This window comes from Oreochromis aureus, linkage group 3, assembly GCF_013358895.1.
Source record: "Oreochromis aureus strain Israel breed Guangdong linkage group 3, ZZ_aureus, whole genome shotgun sequence".
In the NCBI taxonomy this organism is placed as follows: domain Eukaryota; kingdom Metazoa; phylum Chordata; class Actinopteri; order Cichliformes; family Cichlidae; genus Oreochromis; species Oreochromis aureus.
The window spans coordinates 28,684,244-28,705,466 of NC_052944.1; the positions used below are offsets into that span (position 1 = coordinate 28,684,244).

At 41.2% G+C, this 21,223-nt stretch overlaps 1 protein-coding gene across 2 annotated transcripts in view; it reads left to right on the forward strand.

The window, feature by feature from the left end:
• Nucleotides 1-21,223, forward strand: part of capn1 (calpain 1) — a 33,798-nt gene that overhangs the window by 9,705 nt on the left and 2,870 nt on the right. For both annotated transcript variants that reach the window (XM_039609844.1, XM_039609845.1), the window contains exons 4-20: nucleotides 1,330-1,448; nucleotides 10,596-10,729; nucleotides 11,402-11,570; nucleotides 14,441-14,524; nucleotides 16,002-16,087; nucleotides 16,676-16,750; nucleotides 17,489-17,649; nucleotides 18,202-18,362; nucleotides 18,501-18,512; nucleotides 18,609-18,820; nucleotides 19,927-19,966; nucleotides 20,072-20,137; nucleotides 20,237-20,294; nucleotides 20,423-20,487; nucleotides 20,597-20,665; nucleotides 20,773-20,851; nucleotides 20,986-21,102. In XM_039609844.1, the coding sequence (XP_039465778.1) occupies nucleotides 1,330-1,448; nucleotides 10,596-10,729; nucleotides 11,402-11,570; nucleotides 14,441-14,524; nucleotides 16,002-16,087; nucleotides 16,676-16,750; nucleotides 17,489-17,649; nucleotides 18,202-18,362; nucleotides 18,501-18,512; nucleotides 18,609-18,820; nucleotides 19,927-19,966; nucleotides 20,072-20,137; nucleotides 20,237-20,294; nucleotides 20,423-20,487; nucleotides 20,597-20,665; nucleotides 20,773-20,851; nucleotides 20,986-21,102 (1,707 nt within the window). The remainder of the gene's footprint in view (nucleotides 1-1,329; nucleotides 1,449-10,595; nucleotides 10,730-11,401; nucleotides 11,571-14,440; nucleotides 14,525-16,001; nucleotides 16,088-16,675; nucleotides 16,751-17,488; nucleotides 17,650-18,201; nucleotides 18,363-18,500; nucleotides 18,513-18,608; nucleotides 18,821-19,926; nucleotides 19,967-20,071; nucleotides 20,138-20,236; nucleotides 20,295-20,422; nucleotides 20,488-20,596; nucleotides 20,666-20,772; nucleotides 20,852-20,985; nucleotides 21,103-21,223) is intronic.

Here is a 21,223-nt window from a genome sequence, read left to right on the forward strand (position 1 = left end):
TAAAGGGAGCAGCAGAAAGAAGGAGAAGAATAGTACAATAAAGTGTTATGTTACTGCTTTGCTAACAATGCAATCTGATTACAGTAACGCATTACTTTCTAAAGTGTTACATGTAACATTGCAGGCAGTATGTGACACCTCTACCATGTGGAAGCAGCAGTTGATTTTCTGGATATAAATACTGACAGACTGACCTCTTGAAATGTGCAATTCCCTTGTATTCTTATTCCTATTTATTCTATTTATCCCTTTCGTATATTTTATTTATATATGTCTGTGTATTTATATATGTGTATATATAATATTCTGCTCACGTTCTGTAACTTCTGTCGGTGCTGTGCTATTGGAAACCGAATTTCCCAGAGGAACCCACCCGAGGGATTAATAAAGTTTTATCTTATCTTATCTCTTATCTCTTTGTCCAACATATCCACTTACCTTTAGTAGGCTACAGATAGGATTAAATGATGATTGGTCGAAATAGACACAGACCTGATCACTGATGGAGATGAACAATGTGCAGTAACGGTAACAGTTTATTACCGGAGATACTTCCCTGCTCAACACAGAGCTTCATTTATAATTCATGCTTTGTTGCTTCTTGTAATATCTGTAAACAAGGCCACCTTCCGTTTCTTTCCGTAGATCTGCTGTGAAAGTGGACGCTTTATCGCAGACCCTGGCTCTTCCAGACGTATCGCAAAAACCTCTACCTACTGGGTTTTACTTGTATGAAAATATAAAACTCAGTGATTTTCTTTTTTTCTTGAGTAACTTTGGGTGTAACAAAGCCAGAATCAAACCTAAAGTTTCAATAACATGTCAGTCAGAACTCCTCCCATAAAAGCACAACTGTTGCTCCACTCTTGGAACAAAGCCTTAAGAGACAAGATAACACAACACTGACCGGTTTTGACAGTGAAAGGATAACAGTAGGTCTCGTAACAGAGAATGTAATGACAGTCAAAGTGCTAAAGGAACTATGCCAATCATTGGCTTTCCATCTTGTAGCCAATGCTCTTTGGCAACACAGTATTATAATAATGGAAGTGGCAACTGTGGCTTGAACCCACCATGCAAGTCCTGCTGACAAGATCAGTGAGTCATGGCGAGTCTGAGATTCTGTCCTCGCCCCTCCCATTTCCCAGAATGCAAAATCTGTGCAAACCTTAACTGAGCTCTTAGTGGGTGAATTCCAGTTCTGTGTCTGTCTAAGAGTTGAAATTATTTGCTAATGTAAACACGTTTATCATGACATCTCTCAGATAAAGATTTTACCCACAAAGGCTGATTTATAATGGTAGTAAAACTGTCTTTGCGTTTCCTCAGGGGACTGCTGGTTGCTGGCAGCCATCGCATCGCTGACCCTAAATGACAACCTCCTCCACAGAGTGGTTCCTCACGGACAGGGTTTCCAACAGGGATATGCTGGCATCTTTCACTTCCAGGTGATGACTACTGACAGCTTCACATCCTTTCCTTTTTTTTTTTCAAACATATCAAAAGATAGAACCACAAAAATCGTAGCAGACAGCTGTTACACTTCACCAGCTGCAGGCGGTTATCAGGCCAAAAGCAGGTTACCGAGGCCTGAGTGTCTGTATGGCATCTCAAACTTAGTGCAGGTGATTCCAAACCTGATTAGTTATGCCCAGGTTGTGATGTCAGCTGCTTACATAACACAGATAAATTATATAATGACTTTACATGAGATGTTGAGCAATGCTGTTTTTACTTTCTTCTCTCAATTCCTCAATAGTGACTTGTCACACTGAGGTGGATGAAAACTAATATTTGTCTGAAGATATGGGGAAGCTGTGAAACCTCAAACAAAGATGGGACTTTTGAATTCACTGCATGTCATGTGTTTTTGCATCAGCGCTTCCTGTTGCATTATTTTGTGTAAAAAAACAGGAAATAATGCAACAACTTCTTCTTGTTGTACAACAAGAAGAAGTTTTTTTTTGTGTTTTACAATTTGGTTAGCTCTGCAGTTGTGGTCAGAAATTTATATCTACTCAACATGGGCAGAATTCTTGTCAGAATTAGTAGAATACAGTGGTCCCTTGTTTATCACTGGAGTTGCGTTGTAAAAATAACCAGCGATAGGTGAAATCCGCGAAGTAGCCAGCGTTATTTTTTACAATTAAAAAACTTGTTTAAACACTCAAAGTTCAAACCTTTGTAGAAAAATAAGTCCAGTATTATAGAATGAAACCAAAGATCAAACCCTGTTTTCAGGTCCAGAACATGAGTAGAGCAGCTGCAAGACAAGAAAATAAATCAATACATATTAATAAATCAATAATACAGAAGTGGAGGAAGCAAGAAGAATGAGTTGAGTAAAGTTTGATTTATCTGACTGTTTTGTTTCGCTTAATGCGCCTTATGGTCCCAAAAATACGGTAACTTCTACCTTCTCTTACCGTGTCCAGAAGTCCAACTCTTTGTGCGATGGTTAGCATCTTCCTCTGCCTTTTGGGTGCTACCGCAGGTGCCTTTGACGGTGCAAAACGTTTCGTCGACAGTGTTGTTTGTTGGGAAGAAAACTTACAAACACACAGTACAGCACTTCAGAGTCACACTGCTAGCGATCGAAGATTTATGTACATTTGACAAGCTGAACGCGTTCTGTGCTGGACAGGAGACACAGCACGGAGGAGATTGATTGACTGTGGTCTACAGCCAATCATGACGCAGAACACCATGCGCTGTAAAAAAATAAAAAAAGCATGCAAAATTGCACAAAAAAAAAAAAAATCTGCGAAACAGCGAGGCCACGAAAGGTGAACCGTGAAAGGGCATTAAAAAAGGCTTAATGTCAGTCTGCTCTGTCTTGTTGGAATACCCAGCTGAATCCAAGTTTCAACCACTTAGCAGTTGCTTTGAGGGCGAAGTTAAAGAATTTATTATTCCACCCATGTAAAATGTACCAGTACTGCCGGCAGCAAAACAGTCCCAGAACATGATGTTACCACCACCGTGCGTACCAGTCGGTACAGCACTCTTAGGCTTGAAAGCCTCACCTTTGTACTCACCAACTGGCACGGGGCATTAATCTGCCTCAGGTTTGAATTTGAAAAAATACATGTAATATGGCTTACTGTGTTTTTGTTTGTAAGTCTTTGCCACATGTATAATGAGAGTCTGATAGACATGGATATTAGCTGCAGCTTGCTTGCAACCGTAAGGTGGTAATTCTGGTTTTGAAATGGAGTCGCAGTGGGAAGAGTATCAGGGTGTTGTCAGTTTCACAGTATATACCAAGAAATCTCGAGCAGCGCCTGATGTTCAGGTTCTTCCTCCTTTCAGCAGTATCAAAAGCTTAATTTACCCCAGAGTTTCTGAGAAGAAATAGAAGGTTAAAAGGCGACGTTCCTGCTGTAAGCTGCTCTTTTTGTTTGTCAGTCCACACTGAGTCAAGACAACTGACCTCACACCCCCACGCCCTGTTAGTGAAAACCACTTTACCTTGGAGTATCTGAGCACGTCGTAAACGGATCTGAGCGTGCTCTCCAAACTGGCAAAACCCCACTTCCTTATCAAAGATTGGAAGTTTAAGATCAGTCTTATTTTTCAAGAACAAAGTAAAGTTGTCAATCCCCTATCAAATGTGTTGAGTGCACATTGAAGCTCAGTGTAACAAGTTCTGCTTTGCAACATAAATACAAATATTTTCTTTGGTGTGAGCCTCTCGCAGCCAACTAGGGCTTATCAGCTGAACTTTGCTTTGCACACAACAAACACTCACAAGCAAATGGGTGACTGTAGCTGCTGCACACTGTGGCGGTGACACAGGTGTTGGCCTGACAGTACTATCTTTTATGTTGCAGCCAGTGAGCAACACACACACACACACACACACACACACACACACACACACACACACACACACACACACACACACACACACACACACACACACACACACACACACACACACACACACACACATCCAGCCCGAGGCCAGATAGGGAATCATATTAAAGCAGTGGTTTATGATTATTGCACTTTCAATTTGAATGTGGTGCATTTACAGCCAAAGTGAGAGAATAACTGAAGATGTGATTAAAGTGTGTGCATCAACTCTTTATACTTTTCTTGCTCACTGGTCCTCAAAGAGATGCTGCTAGTTATTACGGTGCGCATGGTGCTATTTTCTGCATGGTTTTCAATAATAAAGCAGACTCCAGTGACAGCAGTTCGTCATCACATCAATTCATTTGCAATGTTTTGCCCCAACTGCACTTTGATTTAATGCTAATATAGCCCACTTCAATGGCATGTATTATCATTTCATTAAGTATAGCAGTGCTGTTGAAGCCTGTCAAGCTGATGTTTGGTTGTTTTGACAAAGCGAAACGGCTTTTGTGGAGACCAAACTCTACAGTGTGTTCTGCTCTAGTGTTAGGCCCTTTAAAATGTCAAATGTGAAAGAAATGTGTTGAGGTTTTGCAGTTATATGGCTGCTAACGATGTGATGTTGACTTCTTTGCCATTTTGGATGTATGGCTCTGTAGGGTCAAGGCAATAAGGCTTCAGTCAGCAACTGGGTTGTTGGTAAAATTGTGTATTCCCAGAGCGTTTGGCAAAAGCTCCCTTGCTTTGGTTGCTAGCAGATTGCTTTGGGTGCCTGTAGTTTGCATAGATGACATTTCCTCGTCAGCAAGCACCTGTCAACTGTTCTCTGAATTTGAAGACACAAACTCCTTGGTTTTGGGATTGTGTCCTGTTTGCCTTCAAATTAAACTTTGAGCCTTTTGAAATGTGTTTGATGGTGAATGTTAACTATTGACAGTATCAAGTTTTACTCCCACTTAGCCAGTAGTTAGCGAGTGAGTGCTGACACGTTGGCGTCCTCCATGCAAACTACAAGCAACCATGGAAATCTGCCAGTGACCAAATCAATCACAAGGAGGTTTTGGTGTAGCGCCTTCTTTGAAACTAATTTCACCTGGCAACAGCGGGCAACTTCCAAAAAAACCATTAACCAACCCATTGGGGAAACAAGGGGAAATTCTTTTTCCTTGTGACCGCTGTTTGTGTCCCATCCACTATGGCCAATATAACTCTCGAGCAATGTGCAGATCGGAACCTGCTGTGTCAGCATCAACTGTCACACCTGTCACACATTTAATGAAAACTTTAAGATTTATTTTAAAGCGTTGAGTTCCAAAGTAATTCACCAATTTGTGTAGTTGTTATGAAGGTGAAAGTTAGCACTAACCTTCACACACAACCTAATAGCTAAGTATGACTGTACCCTGACGTTTCTGGCAGTTGGCTTAACATTAGCAATATAAAGTGCTTAATATACTTTAAAGTTGGCGGCCGCTCAGTCGGGCAGTGATCTCTTTGCCAACTAGACTGTGAGCCTGCCAAGTGAAGGGGAAGGAGGCAGAGAGTGAAAGGGGAGGGAATGAGGAAGTGTGACAGAGAGCGGACACTCACACACGACAGTCACATATTACATGCTTGCAGATGTGAAGTACAACAAACACTCTCACAGAGAAAGTATCCATCTTGGATCCCTGTCAGCTGGACAGCTCAGTCATGAAACATGCATTCACTGTGTTTGTGGACTTTTATCAATCAACTCTGAAGATTTTATCACTGTGTGTGTAAATGCCGCTGCTCTAAAACACCATTGGGAAAGAGGAAGACATCTCTGGGCTGCTCCTCTGACTCATTTGATATCAAAGGATCATTAAATGCCGTCGCACAGGCACACACAGAGCTAAGCATTTACACGGGCCTGTTGGGTTTGCTGATTCAGTTACAGTGAGGTCAGCCAAGAAGAGAATGAAGAACATTTAGCTGATTACTTCCAGAGACTCTGTGTTTGCTTGTGTTTTGTTGAATGCAGCTGTCCCCCTGCGAGTGTACGGCAAACTGCACGTATAGATGCTGTTCTGTGCTACAGTCAGAGGAGCTAATGCTTCAGTCTGCTCCGGAGGGGCATAAATGAATGCATGTGTGTATGAGTGAGTGAATGATTGCTAAATGGCTTGTTAAATACATTTGTGTTATTACTTTTTACTATGAGCCTCTTTTGATTGAGTTTGCGTTGCCACTACCATATAAGCATGTTCCTACTGCTTCTTTGCTTTTGTTTGCTGCTGAGTCTTCATGAGATTTTCTTTTGTGTGCGAGTTTAAGCCTCTGGGCAAATTATCCAGATCTGAGTGAGTCATTGGGGGAAAAAAGAAGACTGTGGGAATCTTAACTGGTTTAAGAAATGGAGGAGAAGGAGGAGGAGAACAAGGAGTCTGCGTGAAGAAGCAAGTCAGGGAGACAAAAGGAGAGGGGGAATGAATTATAAACAAGTCAGTGTCCACAAAGGAAAGCAGGGCAGAATCCTTTATGATACTCTTTTTACAGCTCGCTTTTTACACATGGACCCTTTTGACAGTTTGTTTAGAGCTTCTCAAATGTGAAGGCAGAGTCGCTGCAAGTCATGACACAGATGTGATAATAGTTGGCTTCCCCCGGTTAGACGAGGTGTTTCTCCCACAGAGCTGTGAGGGAAATCCTCAGCAGTGTCAGGCTGAATAAGCAGAGTGAAGAAATGTGCGCAGGCCTGTACGTTTACAAGAGGCAGCCCTGTATTTGCTGTATATGTGTCGGTTGGTGTGTGTATAGGCTTTGTGTCGACTTCAGCCGACCGTGCTGTGACAAAGCTCTTCCCATAAGTGGAATCCGCTCTGCAGAGCATGCAGAATCCATCCATCCGTTCCTGTAAAGACACATAAAAAAACTAATGTTGTCTTGTTATGGCAGCAAGTAACGTGCAGACATATTTAATATATTGGCAAATTCAGACGTGAATTTGCCAATATATTAAATCAGGGCCCTGAGGAGCCTTTCAGTCTGTTTAGCTGGATTTCTTTGTGTCTGGTATCTCTTCCCCGAAGGCAAAGGTGGTGACAACATTTGCGATTGTCAAAAAGCTTTTTGGTATAATCTGTGTAGGAGGCCAAAACTGAGAAAATGTATGTGGCTCAGTTTAGCTACATAGTCATGTTACACTTCCAGGATCTAAGTTAGCCCTTGATGACAGAACGCTGAGGAAGGAGTGGATGTTACACATGGGTGTGGCTTTCACCGTTTCGCCCAGTTTTTACACACCTGACAGAAGACGAATGACCTTTATGTATATCTTATCTGATCGCTCTTTCATGCGGTCAGATTTTATTGTTACGATTCATCACAAGACATGAATTGCATCTAGACGGACTTACAGTAAGTCACATGCTGAGGCGTTTGGTTTATTCCTATCAGCTGTGTCGAATGTTGCTCTCAGTGCTCTCAGCTCTTTCTGCTGGAAATGAATGTGAATGACTCCAAGGTTTCATGTATTTTGGTTATGTTTCTATGGAACAACAGACTCAACAGCAGAAACTCTGCCACGTGTTTGCCCTTCTTGAACCTGTCTGGCTTATAACTTGGAGCCTGCTCCACATCATTTTGGTCCTCCGCTCTCTTTTCCATCCCGTTCCTGGAAAACGCAGTCGCACGATATTACGTGTAAAAGGGACAACAATAATTCAGAGAGGCTTCTTTTAATCTTCTGTAAAAAAAACAAAACAAAAAACATTTCAGAGAAATTGGCCCTGCCCTCGTTTGCATGGGACCGCCTGCTTTGGTTAGAGATCCTGACTCGCAGCTACTTTGGCGTGTGAACAAATGAATTACAGGACTGGTTTAGTAAAAAAGTACCCAAAATAAACACGAAATGTTACAACTTTTTCCTAAACTGCATTTTCCCTGTTAAATAAAATAAAGTTAACACTGTTGACTCGCAGCAAGAAGGTCCTGGGTTTGAATTGGATCATTTAGCCAGCGACCTTCTGTGTGGACTGTGGGAGGAAGCCAGAGTACCTGGAGAGAACCCACAGAGACACGTGGAAAGCATGTAAATACGGGCTGTTAGTGGGGGTTAAATTTGATAATTCTATCAGGTTTGAGTTAGAGACAGACAGCCATTCACACTCTATCTGTCCAGAGTGTACCCTGGCCCAACCCTGACATGGATAAGTTGCCACTTTTACCCTTCTTGAACCTTTCTTATCATTAAATGAATCCCTGCTCCTGAATCTACTCTTCTTTTATACAACTTTTAATCACGTTGTCTCGGTCTCTTCTGCCCCCTGCTGGACAACAGTCACATGTTATGTTTGAAACGCAGAACAACAATTCAGGGGAGAGTTTTCTGAATCTGATCCAAAAGCATTTCCCAGAAATTCACCCAACCCTAATTTGTGTAGGGAAAGTGACTCGCAGCTACTTTGACATGTGAATAAATGATTTGCAGGACTGGTTTAGGAAAGCATATGAACCCTTAGGGTGGTGGTGTGCCTTGCAGTTAATGTTACCTTTATAGTATGAGTATTACAAAATATTAAAAAGGGCAAAGGTTGGAAATTAGCAATAACTGTAAACTCTGTGCAGTACATGAGTGCTGGAATTACACAATATTGTCAAAAGTATTCAGTTACCCATTAAATCAGTGAATTCAGGTGTTCCAACCACTTCAATGGCCGCATGTGCATACAGTCAAGCACCCAGACATGCAGACTGCTTCTACAAACATTTGTGAAAGAATGAGTCGCTCTTAGACACTTGGTGAATTCCAGGGTGGCGCTGTACCTGTGCAACAAGTCCAGATGTGACATTTTCTCACTACTAATATTCCACAGTCAGCTGTTTAGTGGTATTATAACAAAGTGGAAGCGACTGGGAATGACAGCAACTCAGCTGCAAAGTGGTAGACCACATAAAATCAGAGCAGGGTCAGCGGATGGTGAGGAACACGGTGCGCAGAGATCGCCAACTTCCTGTAGAGTCAATCGTTGCAGACCTCCAAACTTCATGTGGCCTTCAGATTAGCTCAAGAAGAGTGCAAAGCCACCATTGGACTCTAGAGCAGTGGAGACGTGTTCTCTGTCCAGATTGAAAGAAAGGAAAGAGTGGAGTAATTAATCAGACTTCTCTGGTTGGCAATCTGATAGATGAGTGTGGATTTGGTGGTTGACAGGAAGCAGGTGCTTATCTGACTGCATTGTGCAAAGTGTAAGGTTTGGTGGAGAGGCGAGGGGTGGGCGGTGGGGTTATTTTTCTGGAGTTGGCCTCAGCTCCTTAGTTCCAGTGAAAGGAACACTTAATGGTTCAGCACACCAAGACATTTTGGACAATGTCATGCTCCTAACTTTGTGGGAACAGTTTGTTCCAACATGACTGCACACCAGAGCACAAAGTACGGTCCATAAAAACACGGATGAGCGAGTTTGTTGTGGAAGAAGTTGACTGGCCTGCACAGAGTCTTCAACCCGACAGAAAACCTTTGGGGTGAATCAAAGCGGAGACTGTGAGCCAGGCCTTCTCCACCATCAGTGTTGATCTTACAAATGTGCTTCTGGAAGAATTCTCAAAAATTCCCATAAACACTCCTAAAGCTTGTGGAAAGCCTACCTAGAAGAATCGAAGATGTTATAGCTGCAAAGGGTGGGCTGACAGCAAACCCTATGGATTAAGACTTCATATACATGTGAAGGCAGACAAGTGAATAAGTCTGGTGATAGTGTTTAGTGTAAATGAAATGAATAAATGAAATAAAATGATTCAGTTTAATTACAGAAGAGGGCTATCGTATCACTCGGATGCCTCATTTGTGTGATAAGCTGGAGACATTTTTCTTCCTGTGCCCTGCTTATCGCACCCGCAGCATCCACAAAGCCACCAGCCTTGTGGAGGACCCCACACACCCCTCACACACACTCTCCACCCTGATGCCTTCTGGCAAGAGGTACCAAAGCATCCGGGCCCTCACTGCCAGACTGGGGAACAGTTTCTTCCCCCGGGCAGTCAGACTCCTGAACACTCAGTGACTGGACTGACACACATACACACACATACCTTCATACACCAAGTTACCTTTTGCACAATACTCATGGACATTTTTATTGCACTGTTGTGTTCTGTCTCTGTTTTGTTTTTTGCAGTTTTTGCACACTTGCACTATGTAGTCCTGTGTGTTCGTCTGTTATATGTCATATGTAGCACCAGGGTCTTGTCTCGTTTCACTGTGTACTTTACCACTGCACATGTTTGGAATCACATTAAAGCCACTTAACTTAACTTGACTGATACAAAGACACAATGTTGGTAAATGAAGAAACATCTGTCACCACATAATGTCTGTTTACTGATAAATTGGAAAGACACATCTGATTGATCAGGTTTCCCTGGTTTGTTCATTTCCTTCTCCTAAATCCTATGACAGTGAAACTGAATAATTAGAGATTGATTGGTATTAATTAGACTTAACACAGGAGATTATAATAGAACGATCTGTGATTTGAGAGAGTCAGTGTTGTACTACTTGCTGACCTCTGAAGCCCAACATGAGGCAACTTTCTGTTGCGAAGTCATATCTCTGACCAATTCTTACAAATATATAAAAAAAAACTATATAAAGCTGGTAAAGAGTTTGCAATTATGGTCTTTAATGTTTTAAAAATGTCCCAGGTTCTCAAGAACTTCAGCAGAACATTAAACCATCTCTGTAACATTGTTCTCTGCTCTGCTCTCCACAGTTCTGGCAGTTTGGTGAGTGGGTGGACGTCGTGATTGACGATCGGCTGCCGGTGAAAGATGGGAAGCTGCTGTTTGTCCACTCAGCAGAGGGAACTGAGTTTTGGAGCGCTCTGATGGAAAAGGCTTACGCCAAGTAAGAGTGATGCACAGGACAGCAGTTGAGAAATAGAAATCTTGTCCGAGGACCCATAAACAGGAAAAAATACTTCAGCAAACATTTATGTTTAATATATACTATTTTATCTTTGAAAAAGAATAAAGGAAATATGATAGAACATTTAGTTTGAAGCTGCTGTTTATGGTAACTCTACAGTGATGCACACATGATATAAAGTTGTGTCTGCTCAAAAAAAGGTGATAATTGAGGTCAATTTTGATGAATTTTCCCTGGTGCTCTGAAAAAGAGTGTTTCTGGTACCAAAAAGCTTGTAGCAGACATGATTGAGAAATAATCAAAGCTCTTAAAGAAAGTCCAGCTGCTTCAGTGGACAGCTGTGGTCCCGGTTGTAAATTTGGCTAGCTGTATTAGAAAAATACATTAGTATTCATGTTAGTGTGAGGCAGCCAAGTTAAGAGAGCTTCCCATATGAGCGTGACATAAAAGTAAGATTGCACACGCTCAGTTCCTCTGCAGCCGTATATGGTAGTTTAGCACGTGGGAGCTCTCTAGTTTTAAAAAATATGAATAAGTCACATCTTTCTGTGTATATCAAGGTTTAATCATTAACACTGATATTAAACTATGCAGTATTTTTATTCATTCTGTAGCGGGACTCCATTTAATTTCTATTTCTCTGTGTCGCAGGTTGAATGGCTGTTATGAGGCTCTGTCAGGCGGCAGCACATGTGAGGGTTTTGAAGACTTTACCGGAGGTGTGACGGAGATGTACGATCTGAACAAAGCCCCCTCGGACCTCTTCAGCATCATCCGCAGAGCCGTTGAAAGAGGATCACTTCTTGGCTGCTCCATTGACGTCAGTACTGCAACATTAATTATTGTTACTCCCACTGGGATCAAACGCTTTTACTCTTTTCATCATAAAATACCAAATCCACAGCATAATACAAAGTATAAATGGTGACACTAAACAAAAAAACATGGAAGTGGCTTATAAAAAAAGATATCCTCAAATCTACTTCACTGCATGCCTTACTATTTTAAATTCACCGATAGATGGAGGCATGTTTAAACTGAGGTCTTTCTGTAAATAATTCCAAGTCCAAGGTGCATAGTAAGAAAATGCTTTTTAAAAATCAACCATTTGAAGAGTGTCGCTGGTTATACCGGGACATTGTTGAGAAGTAAACTAGAATAAAACATACCAGTGCTGTTTTAAGTAGTCAAAGATCACCACCCCATCAAGTTATAAAGAGTGCATTGTTTGCAATTCTTTGCAATTTCTTAAAAAAACAACAAATAAAAGTCATGAAGCGCTGCATAAACTGTGGATCAGCAACTAAAAGTTTGGAAATTCTTCCCCTCAGTATCACCACTGGAGCTCGGGAGGTGAAAGGGTCCTGTAAACAAAAACCATGTGGGAAAACGGATACAAGTGGAAACCAGGAGGGGGCAGTGAGGACAGGGAAAGTGCTGGAGCAGGCAGGAATTCAGTGCAACTGTCAAGGACACTTTAGCAAAGCTTTTATTTGCTGACAGGGAGGACTGAACTGTAATCAGTTCAGTCCTCCCTGTTCAATCCTCCCTGTTTCAGTTTGCGTACAAAGAGCATAGGTAAAAGGAAATGCGTTTTCTCTTCCAGGGATGATGAAATTGTAAATGATTGACACGAACAGGAACGAATAAACAGAGTCTGGCTCTGTGTTTGTGTTTCTGTGCTTAGGTTTAAATGACACAGCAAAAAACATTGGTGTTTGCACTCTACATCTAGTCAAAAAAAGGTAGAATGTTAGATTCAATCTCAGTTACATTCATTCGGTTCTATGTGGGATCCTTCTGTGCTGTTAATGAATGTGCCATGCTAGGCAGTGACGTTTAGTTATATCTTTAGATTTCACTGACATGCAAAAGTACAAACATACATTTTCTCCTGTCTTTGTTACTATCCTGCTTATTGTCTTCATGCATGCTCAATCATCCAGGGAAGGGAAGGATTCAGAGATGGGCTTCTTCAAGTAATGAATCAATGAGGAGGCCTAAGGGTGCATCATTCACCATCTTACAAAGCTGTGATTGTAGCCATTCCTCAACTCTCTGTGAATGGTTCTCATATGAACGAGCATGAAACTGACCTCATGGTCCATTGTTGGCTAGTGGTGCTAGTTTCGGTCATTATGCAAATGTGCTGTTTAGAGCTGGGCGATATAAGATTTTTTCATATCACGATATGCTTTTTTCATTTCAGGCGATAACGATATATATCACGATATAAGCCAAATAACTATATATGTAAGATTTAAATGTGATGTTGCTCACAAATAAAATGTGAAATAATCAGCAGCTTGTTTTGATTTAAATATTCATTTTCCATAATAAGTTCAACAGGGCAGATGTACTTAAAATGAGGCTTCAGTTTTATGGTAAAATGGTAAATGGCCTGCATTTGTATAGCGCTTTACTCAGTCCCTAAGGACCCCAAAGTGCTTTACACTACATTCAGTCATTCACCCATTCACGCACACATTCACACACTGGCAATGGCAAGCTACGTTGTAGCCACAGCTGCCCTGGGGCGCACTGACAGAGGCGAGGCTGCTGGACACTGGCGCCACCGGGCCCTGACCACCACCACTTTTATGCAAAATAAAGGCAAATATTACAATCTACACAAAAGGCAGCCGCTAAAGCGTTTAAGTTTCAAATGGAACAAACAAAACAGACTACTAAATTGTCAGTTCCACTTAGAAACAAAATATTAATTCTAAAAATAAATCTTAGTTTATTTTACAGAAAAAGAGACAAAATTGACCAACTTACATAATATTGCTTTGGAAGCGCTGTCTGAGAGAAATGTTTATGTCCAGGGAGTCGATAACGAGGATCCATTACCTTAATTAGCTGCTTGAATTCTTCATTTTCGACCGTGTTTATTGGTAGCATGTCTTTAGCAAGACAGTAAGCTATGGCATTCGTTATGTTGCTATGGCTCTTACCTTTTTGTCATATGGTAAGACGCTGGCGACTCAATTGACTGTTGCTGCTTCACAGGGATTCCCCTGGTTGTTTTCGATGACGAGCGCTTTCAGTCAGAGATTGAGCGTGCTCCAGTGGGCTGCACTGCTTCAGGTGATAAAAAGGTTTGTTGTATTTCCAGACTTTGTGGGAACATGCTTTCAGCACAATTTACAGTCGCGCGTTACTCTGTTTTTGTCAGACTTCAAATAGCCGAAATACCTCCACACTGGAACTTCTCTGACCTTTCCTTTCGACAATCTCTCCGACATTGGAACCGTCATCTGTGTTCCTTCGGTATTCTGGTCACCAAAAACCTGGCACGGCGGGCTGGCTGCTTCTCAAACAAATACACACGTGCGCCTTGGCACTTGAGCTGTACGTAACAAGTTACATGACGTGACGCTGCGGCTGTGATTGGTTCGGCTCTGCGCTACTTAATTTTTATTGGCTATTGGTTTTTTTTATAAGACAGGAAGAGAGAGATGAGGTCTATCGCAATAGTTTCATTTTTCTATCGAGAAAAAGTTAATTCGCAATACATATCATTATCGTTTTATCGCCCAGCTCTAGTGCTGTTTAAGGTTGAGGAGTCAGCTTCCCTTGGATGAGTGAAAACGCCACATCCAGATGAACAGAGTCACCTTTCTGGAGCATCCTCCCGATTGTGTAAATTGTCTTGAAACTCTGTGTGTTATGTTGTCTCATTCTCAGATCACCAGTGCAAATGACATGGAGGCCGTCACCTTCAAAAAGCTGGTGAAGGGACACGCCTACTCCCTGACTGGTGTGGAAGAGGTGAGCTGGAATGCAGAGGGATTTTGGACTATGACTTATTCACTTGGGGAAGGAACCAGTTGCTTGATTACCATATGAAGTTAGCAATCATGATCTGTAGAGGTGTACTGCACAGACACACGCTAAGTCACATACAAATAAAATACTAGAATGTCACCCATCAGACCTGGAGACGGTGTTTTTGGTGGTTTGTTAGTACGATAAAGTGCTCAAAATATCATAAATAAAACCTTTGCAATACAATTTATAGAGGAGATTTAAAAAAAAAAAGCATCCTGTGTTTGATTGCAAATTTTAACAACAGCACTAAATCACTGTTTTACTTTGCACAATAATTATTTAACACAACAAAACAAACCTTTCAAATTTTCATCAATTTTGAAACATACTATGAATGTAAACGTGTCTGTTTCTAAATCACTTTGGATCAGCTAAATGTGTCTAAATGTGCTATAGCCATTCAGACATTAGTGCTATAGGTGGGACAGCCAACACAAAATTTCAATGCCAGTGTTGGTATCGATACTATTGATATTCGGATCAGTCTGACCAGCTCTGCTCCTTAATGCTATGCAGAGAGGTATAAATCACACATTAAATTATAGTTATTTTTCCCCTCTCTATATCTCTACACACATTACACCTAAAACTGTATTTATATAGGCCTCGGGCTTAGGCAGTGTATGTTTATTTTCTGGATTTATGCATCTGTTTGACATTTTTTTAACCAACCAATTTTCCTAACCAAAAGCAGAGAAGCAGTACATTTTTTGCACAGGCTTGTCCTTTACCCTTCAACCATACATACAACTTATTCTAAAGAAATATATATTAAATTGTGTGTCAAGGCAGCTGTCTTTGGCACAGCACTACCGTCATTGCGGTACGTAACAACAGAGGAGTCACACCATTATTACAAAATCATTTCAGTTGACTCATGTCATGTTACCCAAGTCAGACTGACTGTAACTGATGTTATGTGTTTGGTTAGCTGCAACTTGGGTGCTTTTAAAGATTAATAGACTAATGCAGAAGATGGCTAAACTGAAAACGGATAATAAATCAAGAGCCCTCGTTTATAGTTTAGACTGAGAGTTAAATATATTTAAGTGGATGATAATGTAAACGGATCTGAAGCACAGCAGAGCAGAGACCTGCGGTTAACCTGCAGAAATCTCAAGCTTGTGTAAATATTGCTTACAGCTGTAGTGTACAACTCAACCTTTTCAGTTTAGATATTGTTAGTTTGACAGAATAAAGCTACACAAGGGTTCATCACAGGGATATGTGTCTCCTCCTGTGAGTGAACCGGGGATCTTTTGCTTGTTAGGCAAATGTGTAACGTGATGAAAGGTTCTGAATTAAAGCTGGAAATGAATTAAAACAAGCAGATTATAACCCTAATTAATCATGCCAAGCACACACAGGGATTTAGAGTCCCTAATATTATCCTAATGTTATGTTTCTTTGCTTGTAGGTGTCGTACAGAGGAAACATGACAAGGCTGGTTCGCATCAGGAACCCCTGGGGAGAGGTGGAATGGACCGGAGCCTGGAGTGATAAGTATGATGGAATTCCCTAGTTTTCCCTTTGAGCCAGGATGATGCTGGAAGGAATTTTCCAACTGTTTTCTATAATGTTGTCCTCTATAAAAATGGTCAGTTGGCTAAATTTGACCTCATGTCTTCATATTTCATTCTTCAAAATCTACAGAAGTTGACAAAAGTATTTATTTGGCGTCCTTTCATCTAAACAAGACAGACAGGGAAACGATACACGAAAAACTAAAAGCAGTGCGTGCCAGATGAGATCAAATTATATCATGAGTAAATTATATCAGGTTAGTCCTTACAAAAGTTGTTTTTTGTTTTTTTTTTTTAAAGAGCATTTTTAGTATTTTATAATTCAAAGTTCTTGTGCGGGTTTGCAGATGTTAGCCTGCTGATCCTCTGAACTAAGATAAAGAAACATATAAATATTATATGTGGTTGCTGACTGCGATACTTTGTTTTAAACCCGGCTTTTAGGACAGCTCAGTGCTGTTGGCAAAGTTACTCATTAACAGATGGAAGACAGTGAAGAGTGTATCACTGTGTCGGTGTCTAGGACTTCATTTTTTTCCTTTTCTTTTCTTTTTTTTGAAACCTTCAGCTCCAGAGAGTGGGACTCGATTGATGCGTCTTCCAGAAGTCGTCTACAAAACCGCAGCGAGGATGGTGAATTCTGGTGAGTGTACGTGAGTGTTTTCCATGTGAAACATTTGAGACAGGAGTGGTGGTCCTCTTGTGGATTGTCTTTCTGTCTAGAAGTACAGAACTGTGCAAAAGTCTTGAACCAACCCTCGTATCTTCATATTTTGCCAGGAAAATGCGAAACGGGTGCAGTGGTTAATTAAAAAAAAAACACCTCAGATTTTCCCCAAATGTTTCAGGACACCATGCTAAAATGTGAAGTTTCAAGCTAATAGCTCCTGGGAATTGCCTTTTTTTAATGCTGTTTTTATGCTATTTTTTATAGATTTAAATAAATTCAGTTATCGAAATGGAACAATTGTTATGTTTGTGTGAAAGGCTGCTAGTAACAAAGGGCCAAACGGTAGTTAGTCTGTTATGTGTAGACATACCACTGATTCATCCCTTACATGCCTGTTTTAATGCTTGAATGATTTTTAGGTTAGCATTAAGTGGCTTAATATTCCTCTGAAAAGTAATCCAGTACAAGGGCTGAACTAAGAATGAGTGAAAAATCAGCCAGTGTAGAAGAAGCAGGTTGAAACACCCGCGGAAGGCCTGGAGAACTAATGCTCACTTTAAAAATGACAAAGTAAAAAGAATATAAAGAAATGAGGGTTGACTCAAGACTTTTGCACAGCACTGAAGTTGTTTGAATTGTCTGATTTGTCTTCTTCAGCACCATCACTTGGACTTAGTGATGGAAAACTAATGATGAAATCGAATCTTCCAGGATGTCATTTAACGATTTTCTGCGTGAGTTCTCTCGTCTGGAGATCTGCAACCTGACGGCGGACGCCCTGGAGAGCAGCCAGGTGAAGAAATGGAGCTCCTCGCTTTTTCAGGGGGAGTGGAGGAGAGGCAGCACAGCCGGAGGCTGCAGGAACTACCCAGGTAAGATTAGTGGTGCAAGTGAGAAGAGGGGGAAAATCGTAAGGTAGGACATGGACGGTTGTTGCGCCTCATGAGACCCGTGTCTCGTGGTGTTTTAATTCTGCTTAATACAATTTTTACTTCAGGAATTTTTGTAATCAAAAAAGGCAAGTTAGAAGATTGAGTGAGGAAGGGATTGGGTTAAGTTCCCGAAGGAATGTGAACCAGTGACTTCTATTTAAGCAATGAAACAATGTATTGTGTTTTAAAAGATTTTGGAGATTCTCTACCAGGAAGTGCAGGAAACGGGACTGTGTTTTCTGGATTTACTGCAGTGTAGAGAAGACTTTTTCTTTCTATTTATGTTTAAAAAAAAATATCTTTGATATAAATAGAAATTTGAATAGGTGTTAAGCATTATGTGGTTATTTTCTCTTTTATTTGTAATCATCTTTCACATAAATATGCCATTCAGTGTTTAAAAAGACACATTAGACTATGTATGAGGCCACTTCTGTCCTTGTTTATAGCCTGAAAAGGAAACACTTTAACTTTTTCATCTTTTGTCTCCAGCAAGTTTTTGGCTGAATCCTCAGTTCAAGATCATGCTGCAGAACCCAGACAAGCAGGGCAGTCCAGACTGCAGCTTTGTGGTTGCCCTCATGCAAAAGGACCGCAGGAAGAAACGGCGAGAGGGCCAAGACATGGAGACCATCGGTTTCGCTCTGTACGAGGTTAGCAGCACACAAACTTGTAAAACTTAAAAACTCTGTTGGGAAAAAACTGTAGTTACATTTCTCATTTACCGCTGTCCTTTTCTCTTTTATTACAACACTGATTATAATAATTTTTCATCTCTGTTGTCTTTGCAGATTCCAGATGAGGTAAGATAAGATGAGGTTTTTCTACTTTCTGTGTATATATATATTACAAAGGATAGAATAACAACATAATGCTAACTCTTTTAATTCCCCTCTCAGTTCAAAGGGAGTTCAGGGGTTCACCTCAAGCGAGACTTTTTCCTCAGTCATGCCTCCAGCGCTCGCTCAGAAACCTTCATCAACTTGAGGGAGGTCAGCTCACGTCTGAAGCTGCCGAAAGGGGAGTACATAATCGTCCCCTCCACCTTTGAGCCAAACAAAGAGAGCGACTTCGTCCTCAGGGTGTTCTCTGAGAAGCCTGCAGACTCTGAGTGAGTGACCACAGGCTTGAAGGAAGTGGAGAAGTTTGGTGATCACACACACATTCATTTTTGTAGTCTTTCTCTTTTGTGGGCCAAAAGTAACCATATTTACAGGAATGATCAGAAACAAACAACCACTGGGTGAACAGTTTTGGATTTATTTAGGATTTTCTCTAATACACATAGGGTCAGAAGTATACATACAGAGTTAAATATATGCAGATGTTCAGTTAAATCTTTTAATAAGAGGTGCTTCAGGTTATATAGCGTCTTTTAAGTTGACAAGGACAAGTCCTATTAACTTTATTAGTGTTCACGGTTGACAACGGCTGGTAGTTTCTCTTCTCCAGCATAAAAAAGGATTTGTTTGACAGTACTCACAGGACTGACCAATACTCAGAACAATGGGAACATCCAAGGAATCCAGTGAAGATCTAAGAAGGAGATTTGTAGATTTACACAAGTTAGGAAGGTCTCTTTGAGCCAGGTCTTTTTCTACCTAAGTGCTTAGGCTCAGTTGAGGTTCAGTATCTTGCTCAAGGATGCTAAGTCAAGCTGACTGGAGCAGCCAGGGATAGAGCCACCAACCTTCCAATTAGTAGGTGACCTTCTCTACCTGGAGTGGAGGGAATTGTAAAGAGGAGGAAAACCTTAAAATTCTTCAACTTCATCTCAAATCAGTAGCTAGATGGTTGAAACTTGGACAGAGTTGGATGTTCAGACAAAACAACGATCCCACACACAGATCAGAACTGGTTTTGGGATGGATAAAACGGGCTAACAACAAGTATCTGCAATGGCCTTCCCAAAGCCCCGACCTCGACCTTATTGAAACTTTGTGGATTAAATTTAAATTTAAAGGAAGTCTACCATTTCTACCAAGAGGAATGGCCAAATATCCAGACAGGATTATGCCAGAAGCTTGGTGATGGCTACCAGTAGCATCTGGTTGAGATGCAGCTTGCTAAGGGACATTTAACCAAATATTAGTGGTGATGTGTGTGTATGTATATTATAGCCTGTATATACTTTTGGCGGATTAGAGAAAATCTTAAATTATTGCACCCAATTCTTGTCTAGACCTGACTTCAGCTGTTGTCTTGTGTCTCCATCAGGGAGCTCGATGATGAAATTAAAGCAGATCTTCCAGCAGAGGTGAGAAGAAGTGACCCTTTCCCTCATCCGACCACATCTGGCCATATTGTGCGAAAGGAGGTGGGGAAAAAGCATGTAGTGAACAGATTTCTTTTTGTGTTTCAGGTTCAACTACATGAGAGTCAGATTGACGCAAGCTTCAAGAATCTCTTCAGGCAGCTGGCGGGACCGGTAAGCACGCTCTCAAAACTTGCAGGAGATATAGCAATAGTAGTCCGTGGCATTTGCGCAGTCACATTTAATATAACTGACATCTGTTTGTGCCCACAGGACATGGAGATCAGTGTCACAGAGCTGCAAACCATACTGAACAGGATCATCAGCAAACGTAAGCGGCGTGGGAAAGCACTACCGTTATGCACTGTTTCTAACATTGTGGAATTTCAGTGTAGACTTGAGTATTTATAAAAGACGTGTACTCTTCTCTCTTTTTATTTCACTTCATGTCGTCCACAGATAAAGACCTGAAGACAGATGGCTTCTCACAAGAAGCTTGTCGCAGCATGATTAACCTCATGGATGTATCCTCGATGTGATGTTGAAGTGTCTGCTTCCTGTTTCTTTTGTCTCTGGATTTCTTCATTTTAATGTCTCTCTGACCACGAAATGTTCCTTAGCTTCTTCACTCAGACTGATGGCACTGGGAAGTTGGGCCTGACAGAGTTTCACGTACTCTGGGAAAAGATTAAACGATACCTGGTGAGAGTTAAATTGTGTAACAGATTAAACATTGATTAGCCGGTGCACTGGTGTTTCCATTTTCTTATTCGATTCAAACTGGTGGTTTGTTACCCCCCTGTATCTAGACTGTATTCAGGCAGTTTGACGTGGACAAATCGGGCACCATGAGCTCCTACGAGATGAGAATGGCTCTTGAATCTGCAGGTATTATTCTTTAATATTTCAGTACAAAAAAGAGAGGAAAAGCACATTTAAGTCCCAGGAGGATAGGCTGGACACCTTCACTGACACGTTTCTCACATTGTCGTATGGGTTTTCTTGCTTTTTGCGTCCTTCAGGTATCAAGTTGACTAACCACCTGTTCCAGCTGATCATCCTGCGATACACAGAGGCAGACATGACTGTCGACTTTGACAACTTTGTCACCTGTTTGGTCAGACTGGAGACAATGTTCAGTGAGTGACACTGTTGCAGTTGTTCCCTGCCTCAAAGGGACAGTCGAACTGCTTGATCTTGTTTTGCTGTAAAGAACAAAAAACCAAACTCACAGTGCATGCCTGCAAAGCTTAACACGAC